This window comes from Octopus sinensis, linkage group LG3 (genome assembly GCF_006345805.1).
Source record: "Octopus sinensis linkage group LG3, ASM634580v1, whole genome shotgun sequence".
NCBI classification, from domain to species: domain Eukaryota; kingdom Metazoa; phylum Mollusca; class Cephalopoda; order Octopoda; family Octopodidae; genus Octopus; species Octopus sinensis.
In genome coordinates this window covers 79,468,826-79,485,541 of record NC_042999.1, presented here as the reverse complement: position 1 = coordinate 79,485,541, position 16,716 = coordinate 79,468,826, and the positions used below count along the sequence as shown (strand labels likewise).

The following is a 16,716-nucleotide window of genomic DNA, read 5'->3' as shown; positions in this document are numbered from 1 at the left end:
CTCTCTCTCTATATATATATATATATATATATATATATATATATATATATATATCTTTATACGTGCAACAGGAGTACTATTAGTTGCAGCAGCAGTGGTGCTGCTAGTAGTAACACAAGTAGCTTTATTAGCTGAAGAAATCAGCATAATTTACCGTTGATTTGTTGCTTTACATGCAATTACAACAGCCAGCAGGTAATCAGACATTGCATGAAAAACGATGGCCGCACGAGCAATTGTAAGGGAAGCGAGGTTAGAAAAATCGATTTCGCCGAGTGACATACGATACAGTGGGAGTCTTAATCAATTCTGTCTTACTATTGATTGCATTTAATGAAAAAATGGAGAATAGAAACAGGTAAATTTCCAAGGGAGATTTACACATTGATATTATAATGTAATACAAAAATAGCTTTTATATGATGCAGCTGTCGTTAAGGCCTTCCTATTTGCACTGAAATATATGTGTATGCGTGAGAGAGAGAGTGAGAGAGTGAGTGAGTGAGTGTGTGTGTGTGTGTGTGTGTGTTGTGTGTGTGTGTGTGTGTATGTGAAAGAGTGGGGTGCACATGTGTATAGACAGACAAGACCGTGTCAGATTTTGTCAATGCCAAATCAACTAAGCGTCAACAATGCATGCCAAGGTATAAATCTTATTTATTAGAATATATATATATATATATATATATATAATATATATACTCTTAATCTTAAAGAAAGGCGAGAAATCATAGGATAAACAAACTTGTTTCATTCTATTCAGCTGTCATCATCTACTTACGCCACTCACCTTAAGCAATGATCGAAACCACAGCTCTAGTTACTAAGCGGCAATGTAGACAACACTGGTTCAACTAACGCATAGGGTCGGGCTAGTGGCTGATTTTGGAACCAAACTTCCTTTCTTGTGTCCAGAAAAATTTTATTTTTTATAAAACCTGGTTCCATAAAACTCATTTATTTGCGATTGTTGTTATGCTCATCGTCGTTATTGTTAATTCGGCTTCCTTCATTGAACAATCAAGGGTAATTTTTTTCTTTTATTGAAAGTGTGCTGTCCCGCGATATGCATATTCAGTCTTTGTTTGTTAAGACAGTAGGATGAGTATTAAAATTGTCTTAGCTACCACTCACAGCAGGTTGAACGGCAAAGCAAAGACTCCTAAATTGACCCGCATCTCATTGAACTGCAACTGGAAATGATTTGTGCAAGCTTGGCTATCGTGAACTTGCTCTGACTACCGATCGTATGCGTATGCAGTCTCCTAGCTATATTCACCAGCCTCGGGGAAATAACTCTTGTTTTGATGCACAAATACCAAACGGATTGTTGAAGAGGTAAATGTGGGGCTTACATCTCCTCAAATGTGCAATAAAAACCACATCATCCGAAGTTTCGCCCTACGTACTGGGATGTTTATCATCCCTTTATAAAATGGGGAGCTGAAACTCGATGTTAACAAGGACTAACGCTCAGTGGAACCCTAAGAATATACTTTTCTACTTTTGGCACAAGCCCCGAGATTTTGGGGGAGGGGACCAGTCGATTAGATCGACCCAGTAAGCAACTGGTACTTAATTTATCGACCCCGAAAAGATGAAATGCTGAATCGACTTCGGCGGAATTTGAACTCAGAACGTAAAGGCAGACAAAAACCGCTAAGCAATTCACCCGGCGTGCTAACGTTTCTGCCAGCTCACCGCCTTGTGGAGAACCCTAAGAATATAGCACAAAAAATAAACATTGTACCAGCAACAGTTGCACTACTACTACTACTACTACTACTACTAGAGTGTTAACGACAAGTACAGAGGGAGTCGTTAGGTGGTGATTTGATCAGCTACTAAAAACTGCAGCCAAATTCTGCTCCCTCTCAGGTAATAGTCTATCGTTTATCGTCATTGCAGCTGAAACACCTTTGATCATCGGTGTGCTCCATCAGGTCTCATCTGGGACGAATTAATAACAGCAACAGCAAGAAAAACGACAAATTACAACCATAAACAGTGTTTACGGTAAAATGTGATAGGAAGGTCGACTAAAGTTTACACACGGACATTAGACATCAGACACTAACAGACTTCAGGAATAATTAAGATAACATCATTGATTTAAGATGCTTTATTATTGTTGTTGTTGTTGTGGTGGTGGTTGTGGTGGTTGTTGTTGTTGTTGTTTGAAGAAGAAAAAATACACAAAAAAATCAGATCGAATGTCACTCAACGTCTACACAGCCATCGTCAAACTCAAACAAACGCCATGTTTTGTTGTTTTTCGTTTCTCCTTTTTTTTTGTCTTCATTTTGTACTTATTTGTTTGTTTGTTGAACATATGAAACCCTTGTTTCTAATGAATTAATACACCTAGATGTCATCTGAAAGATTTGAAGTCACAGTGCGTATACAGTTAATGACTTGCAGTAGGCTGCAATAATCAATCGTATTCCCTTACTGCGCGTGTGTTTGTATGTATATGCGCAGGTGGAGGTAACATGGCCGAATGTTTAAGAAGTTCGCTTCCTTGTCACGAGCTTTTGGGTTCAATTCCACCTCCCATGTTACATGTTGAAGAAGTGTCATTTCCTATAACCACGCGTGGACCATTTTCATAAACAAATCATTATGAGAGGAGTGGTGGGAACTTCGTAGACGCCAATCGAGTTGGTTGTGTCTGTAGTTCAAAGGTTCATCTTTGTCAAACCCTGTAACTCTGATTCTACGCAAGAATTATCTCAAGAGTGCACATGCAGAATACTCATCCACTTACTTCGATGAGAAGGTAAATTTAGTTGATCGAACAAATTGAAGGGTCATATTCGAAACTGAAGGAGCTCCATTTTAATTTTTACGCGTATGTGTTCTTTGTTAGTTTCTAGTTTGTTTCAGCAATTACGATCAAAACCGCGCTGGAGCATCTCCTGTGATATCTTATTATTGTTTTTCCCATATTTTCGCAAAAGTCATCAAAGTGAGTGGCAGGACTATTGAGATGTCAGAAAAAAATTGTTGGCAGTATTTTTACTGGCATTCTGAGTTCAAGTCCTTATTGGGCCGGTAAAATAAAATACCTGCTAGTTACCGGGATCGATATAATCCACTTGTTCCCTCTCCTCAAAATTACTAGCCTTGTGCTAAAATTTGAAACTATTATGTTACTTCAAACCTAAAAGCTCGTGATACAGGAGCCTATCCGGGTATTGTAACTATTTCGGCAGAGAGTGCAATCAACTCAATTAGCATAGTATAATTGTTTCATATATTTTTATAATTAAGATCTAAACTGTTAATATATGAATGTGAAACAGAAAGTTGAATAACTGTGAACCTACTTTTGGTCCACCCTGTAAGTATATATATATATATATATATATAAATATTCGGCATGATAGATCGCTGGCCACTACACATTATTTTCTCTCCTTGTTTCTTTCTGTGTTCCTTTCTATAGAAGAGCGTAGACTCGAAACGTTAAACACTTTTTCACTCCCCAAGCGTTAAACTAATACATCTGTTTGTTGTCTACATTACCTGTCTTCGTCTTTTGTTGTTTTTTTTGTAAATTTTCCCATACATATATATGTATGTATATTATATATATATATATATATATATACATACATACATACATACATACATACATACATACATACATACATACATACATACATACATACATACATATGTATGCATGTGTCTACGTGCATATATGTGTTTATATACATATATATATATTTGCCTTTACTTGAACAAGTGAAACTCCTGGCTTTGATTAATCGCTGTGTAATATATAACTGAGATCTTGCCTCTGTGTGTGAGTGTGTGTGTGTTATATTAATTTTTCTTTAGTGAAATTACTTACTCTTGCTGTTTCTTTCTGCACCTGTGCTGTTTCTTTAGGAACGCATATATAATATTTAATATCATATTGCACTCGTATTGACACTGACTTATATATTACATGGATTTCATACTGTAACGCCGGTCTACTGTTTCATGAATGAGAAAATAACAGAGAGAGAGAGAGAGAGATAAAGAGTGAAAAACACACAGAGAGAGACTATAGAGAAAGAGTTTTATTACCGAACGTGTGAGGGAAGGACAGAGAGAAGACTGAGAATAAAAAGGAATAGAGGAAATGTTTGAGGTAAAGACTAGACCTGAATATACTCGTCATTTGACTGTGGCCATGCTGAAGCACCGCCTTTTAGTCGAACAAATCTACCCCAGAACTTATTCTTTGTACGCCTAGTACTTATTCTATCGGTCTCTTTTGCAGAACCGCTAAGTTACGGGGGCGTAAACACACCAGCATCGGTTGTCAGGCGATGTTTGGTGGGGTGCAAAAAATAAGTCCTGGGTTCGATTTGCTCCACTGAAGGCGGTGCTCCATGGCCGCAGTCAAATGACTGAAACAAAGTAAAAGAGTATATAAATACATACATGTGTGTGTGTGTGTGTGTGTGTGTGTGTGTGTGGTGTGTGTGTGTGTGTGCGTGTGTGTACTTTTTATATTTATTCTTTATTACAATCTCCTTTACTTCGGGTTTGAGTAGATGGAGCTTATTTCAAAGTATGATGACAGGGAAAACAGATTCTAGCTTTATAATCATTTTTAGAATACATTCTCTTGTTGACTACTCACTTTCGACTTCTTAGAATATAAAACTTGAACAAACGAAAGCAATATAAAATCATGAAAAATTTAAGCAGTTTATTCGAAAGAAATTCAGTTCTAACTCCTTTGAAAAACATACAGGTTTTATTTGTATGTGTATGTTTATATGTTTGTGTGTGTGGGGGTGGGTGGGTGTATATGCAAATATAGATCTATAATTATACGCTGGTATATGCAAATATATATTTATGTATTTTATGAGACCGTGTATGGGTATATGTCTGTATTTTATGTGCCTTAAAATGTCCAATTGCCTCCATGATATTTGACATATAAATGTGTAGCACGATTATACATGTGTATGCTCGTATGTATGAATGGTTTTATCTCTATTTTTTTATATATAACCTAAAATACATGGGAGAAATATACACAACTTCATATTGGAATGTTTATGCGTGTGTGTTTGCATTCTGTCATTTTCTTTTCTATATCCATATCAAAATGGCGGTTATCCAGTCGCTGTTTCATAATTGTTGTTCCCCTTGAAGACAGGAAAGAATTATTTTTTATTTTGCCTTATAGTTATTTAAATTTGTTTCTGAACAAGATATTTCATTAGTCTCGCACAAGAGACTTTGTAACAGTTTTCTTCTAGTTACAGAAAATTTTAACTTATCTGTGTTGGTGCAAAATATAATCTTTCTGTGTAACGTTTTAAGCGGTGTATTCAGATGCAGTCATTGTTTTGTTGTCTATTTTTTTCTAATTCGCTTGGTTCCTAGTTAAAATTACTATAACCACAGATATTACAGAAATGGTTATAGTGCAACTACTTATGCATATTGTCGGCATTTAGTTCTTTCTCCAAACTTAACTTAATATGTCTCTAATACTTTGTTCTTAACTTTTATTTCTTGTGCGTGTGTGTACGAAGGCGTATGGTCTAGTGGTTAGAGTATTATACTCATGATCATAAGATTGTAGTTTCGATTCCCGGAATGGATGGTACGTTGTGTTTTTGTGCAAAACATTTTATTTCATTTTTCCTTAGTCCACTCAGCTGTAAACGAATTCCAGCAATAACTGGGAATTTAACCCTGCGGTAAACTGGCGTCTCGTTCAGGAGGAGGTTTTGTAATTTCGGTCTCTTATATATCATGAAAATTGAGTTAAGCTCTGGCTTCAAGTCCTAGGGTTCATGACATTTCTAAATCTAAATATATATTTTAGCCCGTGCAAATATTTCAAGTAGTTGATTTGTTTTAGACAATTTGCACTTGAGTTCAAGCCGATTTAGAATGATGATTCAAAGTGTTAAGGCCTAGGAGCAAAATGTTGAGAGAGACAGAAAGACAGACAGACAGACAGACAGAGAAAGTTCCCTAGGTATTATATTCTCTAATGGCAATGGTTTTAGTTATCCCTTCTTGTTTGTAACTATAGCATTGCTTGCCATAATTTCATAACGTTGTATGTATATGCTTGTTATGCTCACTACATTGCTTAGGGCCAATGTTTCCAAAATCCAAGAGTAAAAAACACTTTCAAAACCGTTCTATTAATAACCCATACTGCACACAAATCCACAATCGCTTTTTTTCTTTTTCTACAGATTCTATTTAACAATAACTGATCTTCATATCGTAAACCGTCTTTGCATCATCTGAAATGTATATTTTTACTGCTGTTCAATAGGCAAATGAGGCAAATGAATTATTGGTCAATAGTTTTTAGGTGCTGGTTGTTTTGTCATTTGTGGTTAAAATGGCTTCTCACATCGCTTTCAGTACACCTGTTGAATATTTCCGCAACTGCTGAGCCGTTATCTATTACAAATTTTAGTCAAAAGTTTACATCATTCCCAACCCCTTAAATTTTTTTTTTTTTATTTTGCTTACTCAACTAAACGGCTGCATCGGAAAATACTTTGCAACATTCGTTCCAGCTCTCTACATTCGGAGTTCAAAATCCTGCTGGAGTCAACTCTCATCTTCCTGGGTTCCCTGAAATAAAGTACGAATAAAATAATAAAATAATAGGTCAATGTGATCGATTAGTCGCTTCTCCTCAAAATTTCTAGCTATGGACCTAAATTAGAAACTATTATTCTTAATAATATTCCGACTCCTTACGTTCTGAGTCCAATACCCACAAGTTCCACTTTGCCTTTCGTCATTTCGAGATCAATAAGATAAAGTATCAGTTGAACACTGAACTTGATGTAATTGACTAGGTCTCTCTCCCAAAATTTCAGGTCTTGAGCCTATAATAGAAAAGATTATTATTATTACTAGCTGACACCGTGTCGTCAAAAATGAGGGCTAATTGTAGTATTTCATACATAAATAAGGACAAGAGATTATGGATGGTAATTCAAATTAACATACTCGTCAATGTTATCTAGTGGTTGTCTTTTGAGAAGTGACATCGACCATCGTTTGTGCCTGAAAGAACTTTGGTTCACACATACAAAAATTTACACACTTCCCTTGCACACGCATACTCAGATATACTCACACAGGGTTGAAACGCTGTTTGATTTTTCTTTTCAGCATTGAATGTTCACCATCCCACTTCCATTGCACACACACACACACACACACACACACACACACACACTCGCAAACACATACACACGCACAAAAATTCACATACTTCCCTTTTACATACATACACACATGTACTCACACAGACTTGAAACGCTGTTTGATTTTTTTCACCGTAGAATTTCCATCATTCACCTTCCAAGATTGCCATCACTCCTTCCTTCTTTATTTATTTATCGCCCCTTTCTTTCTCATTCATATGTTGTGACGGAGAAAAACACAACAGTATTATTATAGTAAATTAATGTTGTTTTGCTTCTCAGAACGCTCGGTATTGTTTGTTCTGGTAGTTTCTGTGAGGGCGGACAGCAGCCTGCTGTCAGAGGTCTCACGGGGTCTCTGCACATTATACGCTTTGATACTTGGTTATTAATTATCGGGTGAAACATTAAACATCCAAGTACCAATATCAAAATCCTAGCTGTCTCCTGCAGAGCAGTTTTGGGGGTTTGTTCTGTTCTCATGTCAATTCCGATTTCTTTTACATATTTCTCGTAATTGGTTGTTAGTGCTCTGAGTGCTCCTACAGCTACTGGAATGACAAACACTCTCCTCATAGTCCACATTCTTGCAATTTCGTTTTTTAGTAGTCTATAATTTTCAATCTTTTCTAGTTCATTGTCACTTATCCGTGCATCTCAAGTATTGCAATATCTATGATCTTAGTTTCCTTTTTTCCTTATCTACCTTTATTATTATCATTATCGTTGTTGTTTTGTTGTTGCTATTTTAAGTTTTCTTTTTAACTCCTGAAGTTTTGCATGTGTGGCACGCTTGCTACCTGCAGTACCACGCCATTTGTTCTCTTCCGCTATCTAATACTTCCCTGGTGATTCTGGTAGTACCAAAGTAGCAAACTTTTTGTAGCAACTTTGCTGAGCATTCTATTCTCATTTCCTTTATACTCTTCTAAATACCTTTTGATACTAACCCCGAAGCCCCAACAATATTTGGCACTATCTTCACCTTTTCCATTTTCCAGTCAGGCTATCGCAAACAGAACAGGATTGCATATTTTTTTTCGCCCTCCTTCTTAAGTATTCGTGGGTCATATTGTCATGCAACATAAATATAAGAGCAAACCTGGTTTACCATTAGATCCGGTTTGTTGTGTTCAAGTACATGGTCCATTAGGATTGAGTAATCCCACAGGATTTTTCAAGCCTTCGTCGCTGCCAGTCTCTGTGTTTTGTGTTCGTACCGTGTCTTGCCTCTCTCTAACTCCCACATTTCACAGTTTCCAAAGCAACACTTTTTCTACTTCATCATGTTGCCACAACTTACATTGGTTTTGGACAATTCATTCACAATATGAGCAATGGTTTCGTCAAATCTATTACAAATTCGGTACAATGGAAACAGTTGCTCATTTCTAAGGTTGACCTTCTATTTGTGGCCAAAGATTGGTCTTGCACTGTAAGTACAGTGTTTTCAGTCTCTTTTTTTCAATGTTCCCTTTCTCAATCAGTTCCATCTGCGTGTTCCAGCAACTTCAGCTATGGCTATATGGGATTGATTCTGTAGTCTGCTGTTGTGTAGAGCTTCTTCATGTCCTTCTTGAACTTCTTGATTTGTTCTTTTTTTTTTTGCTCTCAATCTGCCCTCATCGCTAATGACCACTAGGAAGGTTTCCTCACTTTGGGCTAGACATTTCAAAAAGTTTCTATGTTCAATATGTAAGCAGTCTTCCATGATATTTGCTCTCTTCATGTATAGACAATCAATGTTTGCACGTGGATGATGGGCTCTATGCATGGTTAGGAGCTTTCTTGTTTTTCTGTCCAGCTCCTTTAACTCATCCTCTGTCAACTTCAGAATTCTAGCTCCATACCGAACCACCGCAACTATATTCAAGTTTATTACCTGAAATGTTTCTGGTATTCAAATTTGAATCCAGTATCTTTTTCAGTCGCCGTAGATTCTTTTTCTTTGCCTCTTCTTTCATATCATCATGCTTAAATGTTCCCTGGTATTTATAACCGGATTTAGGTTCAATTGCCTTCATCATTTTACCACTTTACAAACATATACCGTCTGTTCTGACAAATTTCCCTTATCTGATCACCATCACAGCACATTTTGAAAGTTCAGACTCCATCTTGGATCCCAAGGACACAACAATAATTGGCATTATCTTCACATTCTTCATTTTCCATAGCCGAGCTATTTCTACTTAAGAGGGTTGTATCTATCTATCTATCTTATCACCTTCCTTCTTTACTATTCGCGGGTCAATGAGGCACGCAACATCAACTATATAGCTTATGTGGTGCACCTTGTCCACCACCACTATGTCCGGTATGTTATGCATCTGACCTATTTGGATTGGGAAATCCCAGAGGATTTTGCTAGTCTCCGACTCTGGTATTGCAACTGTCTTTAGATACCACATATTTTCGATTTCTGTGAGCAAATCTTTATATTTTCTGAGCTTATCAAATTCTTTTGCTGAGATATTATGGTCACGAGGTATGCTCATGTCAATCAATATTTTACCCTAGAACTGTCGAATTTCTTCAACATCAGGATCTAACCGTTCACGTTCTATATCATCATCAATTTCTTGATAAAATCTTCATTTTGGTCGATTCTAAACAACCGGTTTTGCCGGTATTGCTTAATCCGTTGCTCAAACCTAATTACTTTTGCTTTTTTCGCAAGTATGCGCTGCTTCAGTTTTTCAGTTGCAACGTTCAGATCTTTTGAATGTATGCTTAATGTATTTCTCACTTCTTACTCACTTTTTTGAAATTTGTGATCATTCTTCATTTCTCCTTTTCTTTCCTGCTTATGTTTATATCTTCTGAAATTCTCCTTTTCCAACAAGGTTGTTTAATTCCTCTTATATTAATATTATTGAGTGAGAGAGCTGCACTTATCAATTCCTGATGTGTCGTCTATTCTGTATTTTATGTAGTTTGTTCTTATTGTTTGCTCTTGGGCAGCACAGAAGAGAGCCTCCTTTTCCGGTTTTCAATCACTTTTAGTCATCCACAGCCATCTTTCTTCTCTGTCTGTCTTATCTTCAACATCCCTGTAAAATTGACCATGCATTCTTTTCTTGACCCACCTATTTTCAATTTCATTCGTTTTCAATTGCTTGTTCAGTGCTTTATGTTTGCATCCTACAAAAGCCTGACCTTCTTACTTCCAATACTAGTGGTTCTGTAGTCTTTTTTACATACCATGCTATGTTGTTTTCTTATGCTCTAATGCTGTATTCGCAGCCCATAAGTCCTCTTCCCCATCTTTTTCTTGGTACATACAATCTGACTGAGTCACTTTTTGGGTGGAGTGTCCCATATCTAGTTAGCAACTTCCTTGTTTTTCTGTCTAAGCTGTTTAGTTCGTCTACTGTCCATACGATTACCCCTGCTCCGTATCAAACTAGTGAAACTGCCCAGGTGTCGATAGCATCAATCTTATTCCGTCCGTTTAATTTCGACTTAAGGATCAGTCTCACTCTGCGCAAGTACTCCACCTTAAATTTTTCTGTCATTTCTTTCTGAATCAATTTAACCATTTCCAAAATCTCCAAGTACTTATAGCCCGTCTCTTCTATCTGCTTTATGACCTCCCCCGACGGTATCGTTAGCCCCCACCCTACATTTGATTTTGCCTCTCTTCAAGACTTACACAACACACTTTCTGAGTCCGAACTCCATTCTGATATCAGCACTGAAAGTATACACCATATCAAATTGAACTGACTTGGGCTTCTTTTTACCATAAAGTTTGAGGTCATCCATGAATAACAAATGGTTGACTTTTTGTTGGTGGCTTTTGAATACAAACCCAGCTTTTGCTTTCCTCAGAATCAGTGTTAGTGGTATCAAGCTCAGTACAAAGATCAGTGGGGATAATTCACACTCTTATCCAAGAGTGTACGATAGTCGATCTATGACACGGTTAAGTTACTTTTCCTCCTCTTGCAATACAGTTTTGTCTATTAGGAGTTGATACTTGCTACCTCTGCACTTACGCTTGCAACCCTTCTGCTCATGTGGCGAGACTCTATTTTTTTCCTGATGTTCGTGCATTGACTCTGCGAGTATTCCAGTCAATAATTTCCACTTAAGTGGCAAACAATATATCGGCTTGTAAATGTCTACAGTATTGCCTTTTTCGTTGTTTTTCAAGCAGTGCACTGTCCTACCCTCTATCAACCACTCCAGTGTTACTTGATCGGCATTTAACAAGGTGTTGAGTTGCGCAGCTATTCGTGCATGACATTCACCAAATCTTTTGATCCAATAGCGTTGAAATCCATCTGGTCCTGGGGCCTTCCAGTTGCTCATCTTTTTGCTGATTTCCTTCACTTCCCTAACTGAAATTACTAGTTCTGTCTGTTTGGGACAAACTACTGTTTGTTTCAGTTCTTGCAACCATTCAGCATCCTTCTTGTGCTCCTTGTCTTTGCTCCAGATGTCACTCCAAAATATTTGACTTTCATTGTTATCTAATATCAACTTTTCATCTGTACACTCTCCATTTATTTCTTTATTTCTGATCAACTCTGAATAACCTATTCTGGTGGTAACCTTTCATTCTTTGGTCGTATCTTACCATCTCTGTTTTCTTTGCAACGAGACGCTGTTTCAGTTCCTCCATTACCACTTTCAAGCACTTTCTTTCAATATTATACTTCCTTTTCAGCGCCCTGTAATTTTTTTCGCTTTTAAGCCCTCACCCTTTTCTTTTCGGTATAACACAGAAATGTCCTTCGAGAGCATATCCAACCCTGCCTGTATACTTTTCCACTCTGGATCTTTTCTTTTGTCACTGTCATTATATTTCTTTTTCTTGACATCAACACCCACGTTTTCTGCTACAATACTTGCCGCCTTGATCAAATTATTTGTTTCTGCGATGTTTGTTTTGATGTGTTTCAGAATGTCATTGACATTTTTCTTGGCTCAATTTCCACCGACCTACCTTTTTAAGCTTGAAAATAATGTCGCTATCGTTCTCCAGTAGTCTTGCCTTTATTCTGTCGTAGATTGCCTTTTGTCCATTGTCATGTAGCCATTAGCTTCATTGTCTTCTTTTAGATCAGCTATATGCCTAATATCAAGTAAACTACCACTTCTCCTTTCCTGTGCTAAGAGATTACTTCTATTAGTAAGAACTGCATTTTCATCATTATCTCTGCTGCTATTTTCCAAGAGCCGCCTTTTGATAGCTTCGAGATCTACTTATGTGAACCAACGATGTTTTCTTATTGCTCTAGCTTAATCACGTAGTCTCTGTTCTGTGAGTTGAAACAATCCCTTTTCCCTCCAATGATCATACATACGTTGTCGGTAACCCCTAATTTGAGCATCACTTTCATCTACCGGGTTGCTCAGCATTAATTTGCTTGCTCCATCTATGCCGTGTGTGGTGGTCCCTTTCTGGATATCGACAGGCTGGAGCTGGACCAGAATCTCTGAGCCTGCCGGGTGCAACACTGTCAGTTTCGTTACCACCGTTATTCACAATATTTTGTTTTTTCATTGTCACTCATATGAGGTGGCGATTATCAGGTTGCGCAATTACCATTGTTTTTATTGTGACATCATCACGAGATGTATCGTTAATCCGGAGATGGAGAGGCTCCACCTGCTTCCTTTATTATTATTATTATTATTATCATCATCATCATCATTATTATTATTATTTTAATTATTATTATCATAATCATGTTTTGACGAAAGACTCTCAGCTTATTTTGCTGAGTATGAGGGAAAGTGTCAGCTACCCATAGCCAGCAGACTAAAATTTACATGTTTACTGGTTATGCTTCAAGAATACTGCGGATAAATTCCTTCAGTTCCAAGCAATGCTGGTTATTATTTGTGGTCGATAGTGGCAAGATTGTTCAAACTGAAAGGATCTACTCTGAATATGATTTTCTTATCAGGAGAGTACTTTCCCATGCCATGAGGATGGCAAATTAATCTGTGATTTTTGTGGGGCTTTACCCAAGATTACCCTTAGTGGACTGCTCTACGACTGGGAATTCTATTTATTTACTTATTATTTATTACTCTACTTTCTATTATATATCTTTTGTTAGATCCTTTAGTGAGACAGTTTCTCTCCTTGATCGATGTTAACCCCACATGTTCTTGTAATTTTTTTCTTTTTGTGTGTTGTAACTCTTCCTTTGATATTGTCCTCCATGTATTGGGCCCTTGTAGCCAACAAAGAAATAATAATAATCATCATCATCATCAATATTATTATTATTATTATTATTATTATTATTATTATTATTATTATTATTATTATTATTATTATTATTATTATTATTGAGCGAGAGAGCAGCGCATGCCATCAAAGTGAAACTGGGGTAAAATGCCAGTATACCCATCATGATAAGGGTATAACAAATAAGGGTGCACCAGGCATATGCTGCACAACCATGTGAGCGCGACACGGTGATCTCATATCAAAATAAACAGCGCATGAATGACCTTGCATGTGGGGCCCAGCTAGAGTTTTGTTCAGGTCGCGTAGCCCATCCTACTCAAAAGCAGGGTTGAATAAGGGTTGTTTAAGGATGTTGAACAAAACACCCATGTTCCCAAAGGCGAATAATCCAAACCCTAAAGGATTCCTCTCAACACATGGCTATGATGTTCCCACAATACATCTCCTCGTTATCAAAGATGCGCCTATCGTCAGCCACTAAAGGGCATGGTCAACTGGTTAAGGTCAAACAATTGACAAGCAAATCTGTTGTATTGGGCAGAATATTTGCTGTAGCCCATCTTTTATACCAAGACAAAATAATGTACACTTCCAATCATTTAAGATCCCAATCCATGAGAGGTTATTATTAATATCATTATTTCCCCTTTATCACAGGTTTTGTTACATCTCTTAGAGTCTCGAATGCATAGCGCACTTACTATCTGCAGACTTCGGTACCTTGCTATTTGTTCTTTTCAGCTATCTGATACTTTCCTGTTTATTCTGGTTGTGTCAAGGAGGCGAACCTTTTGTAACAGTACAAGTCACTCTATTCCAATTTCCTTTATATTCCTTTTGATGCCTTCTGATACTGTTCCCCAAAGACCTAACAATAATTGGGACTATCTTCTTCAATAAATACGAGTTGTACACTGGGATTGATTACATCGACTAGCTCCTTCCCCAAAAATGTTAGGCCTCTTGCTTATAGCTGGAAATATTATTATCATTATAATAATAACAGTAATAATTATTATTGTTGTTGTTGTTATTGTTAATGTTTTAAAAATATTGCAGAGGTTTCCTGTCGCGAAAAAATAAATTACGTACATATTGGAAAATATGCATAAAAATTGTTCGAGGTTAATAAATGCTGTGTGAAATTGCAGTCACAATATTTACAAATCCTGGTATTGCTATTTTCTGGTACATGCCAATGCCTATCCTTATAGAATATCTGTGAATGTCTTTAAACAAATGCTTGTGTTTCATGCCAGCTGTGCCAATTACAATTGGGATGATAACACGCATTCCTTAACATCCATAATGTTTTTAATTCATCAGCTAATTTGGTTTACTTTATTTTTCAGCGTACTTCTCCACAGCATTATTATTATTATTATTATTATTATTATTATTATTATTATTATTATTATTATTATTATAAATCATCCTTATCATTTACATAACAATATTCAACACATTTTTTTTAATAATTCATTATTATTTTCTTGCTTCTCTTGCAGTCGAACAGCGGTCTAAACGAGTCTGATGTGGATTCAGACAATGCTAGTGAAAACGGAGATGAGAGTGAGATCTGCACAGACAAAATGGACCCGGCTGACAGGGAACTGTACGAGAAACTCAAACAACAAGAACGCGAAGAGCGTGAAGAGATAGAGCGTGAACTGAAGGCGCACGAGGAGGCGATTGCCCGTCAACACGAAGAAATGCGTGCCAAGGACTTGCGCCTACACGAGCGCATTCAGCAGCAACGCGAACAGGATTTAGTGCGAAAACACACAAGCTCGTCAGCGATTGGCGGTACGGGCGTTATCAGTGGTGGTGGAAGTGGCAGTAGTAGTGGAGGAGGTAGTAGCGGAAGTAGTGGAAATGGTGGTGGTAGTAGTGGCGGTAACAACAGCAGCGGCGGTGGAGGTGGTGGAAACGGATCAACGACAGACTATATTTCCTCACCACCAGGTGCACACAGTAGAATAGGTGGAAGCAGTAGTAGTGGTAGTGGTGCTGGTAATGGTAGTAGTACAACAGGCAGTGGTGGACCAGGGGGAGGTGGCGGTGGTGGTGGAGGTGGTGGTGGTGGAGGAGGAGGCGGAGGAGGTGGTGGTGGTGTAGCTCCGGATATGAAGCCGGACCACACTCGGATTGACATTATTAACCATGCTGCTTATTTGGAACGTTTCGCCGCCGCTGCGGCTGCCGCAGCTGCCGCCAGTGCCGGGGTGGTCAACCCAAACCGGGGACTGCCGGGTGTGGGCAGTTTACCATCTGTTTCACCGACATCGGTCCCCAGTCACACAGCATCGACACCAGGTTTGGACAGCACAGGACCCTCCCATCACTGGACGTTCCAAGAACAATTCAAACAGGTAAATATGAAGTTTTAAGAAATCTTTCACACTAGTAATTTGATGTTTACACATACATCTGTATATAAATGCATATACGCATGCACGTAGACAGTATGCATATATGTGTGTGCTTCTGTAAACCAGCGTATATATATATATATATATAAATATACATATATATATATATATATATATATATAATATATATATATATATATATATATATATATATTGCTTATTATAAATATATACATATTTAGAAAAACATAGATGAACAATAATTTCAGGTACACATATTTATGGGGATATTTACATATATATGTATGTGTGTGTGTTTGTGTGTACATATGTGTGTATATATATATATATATATATTATATATATATATATATATTATAAATATATATATGAATTTATGTATATATATATATATATTATAAATATATATATGAATTTATGTATATATATATATATATATATTATAAATATATATATGAATTTATGTACATATATATATATAATATATATATATATATATATATATATATATATATATATATAATATATATGAATACATGTGTATATTTGTGTGTATATATGTAAATGTATATATACACACATATATATACACATACATATATACTGACACTGCTTGTTCGTAAAAGCTTTGAGCATATATCACTTCCCGGTGACCACCGTATTATCCCAATATCATATCTATATATTTACCCATGAAGGCGCGTGGCTTAGTAGTCAGGGCATTCGGCTCACAATCGTGATGTAAGTTCGCTTCCCGCCGACGCGTTGTGTCCTTGAGCAAGACACTTTATTTCACGTTGCTACAGTCCACACAGCTGGCAAAAATGAGTAGTCCCTATATTTCAAAGGGCCAGTCTTGTCACACTGTGTCATGCTGAATCCCCCTGAGAACTATGTTAAGGGT

General features: G+C 37.1%; 1 protein-coding gene across 1 annotated transcript in view; it reads left to right on the top strand.

Annotated features, from left to right (window-relative positions):
* The first annotated feature begins 14,103 nt into the window (after window positions 1-14,103).
* The window catches only part of LOC115209430 (AT-rich interactive domain-containing protein 3A-like), a 305,813-nt gene continuing 303,200 nt past the window's right edge, over window positions 14,104-16,716 (top strand). Inside the window, exons 1-2 of the mRNA XM_029777846.2 lie at window positions 14,104-14,187; window positions 14,928-15,791. Coding sequence (XP_029633706.2) covers window positions 14,104-14,187; window positions 14,928-15,791 — 948 coding nt within the window. The remainder of the gene's footprint in view (window positions 14,188-14,927; window positions 15,792-16,716) is intronic.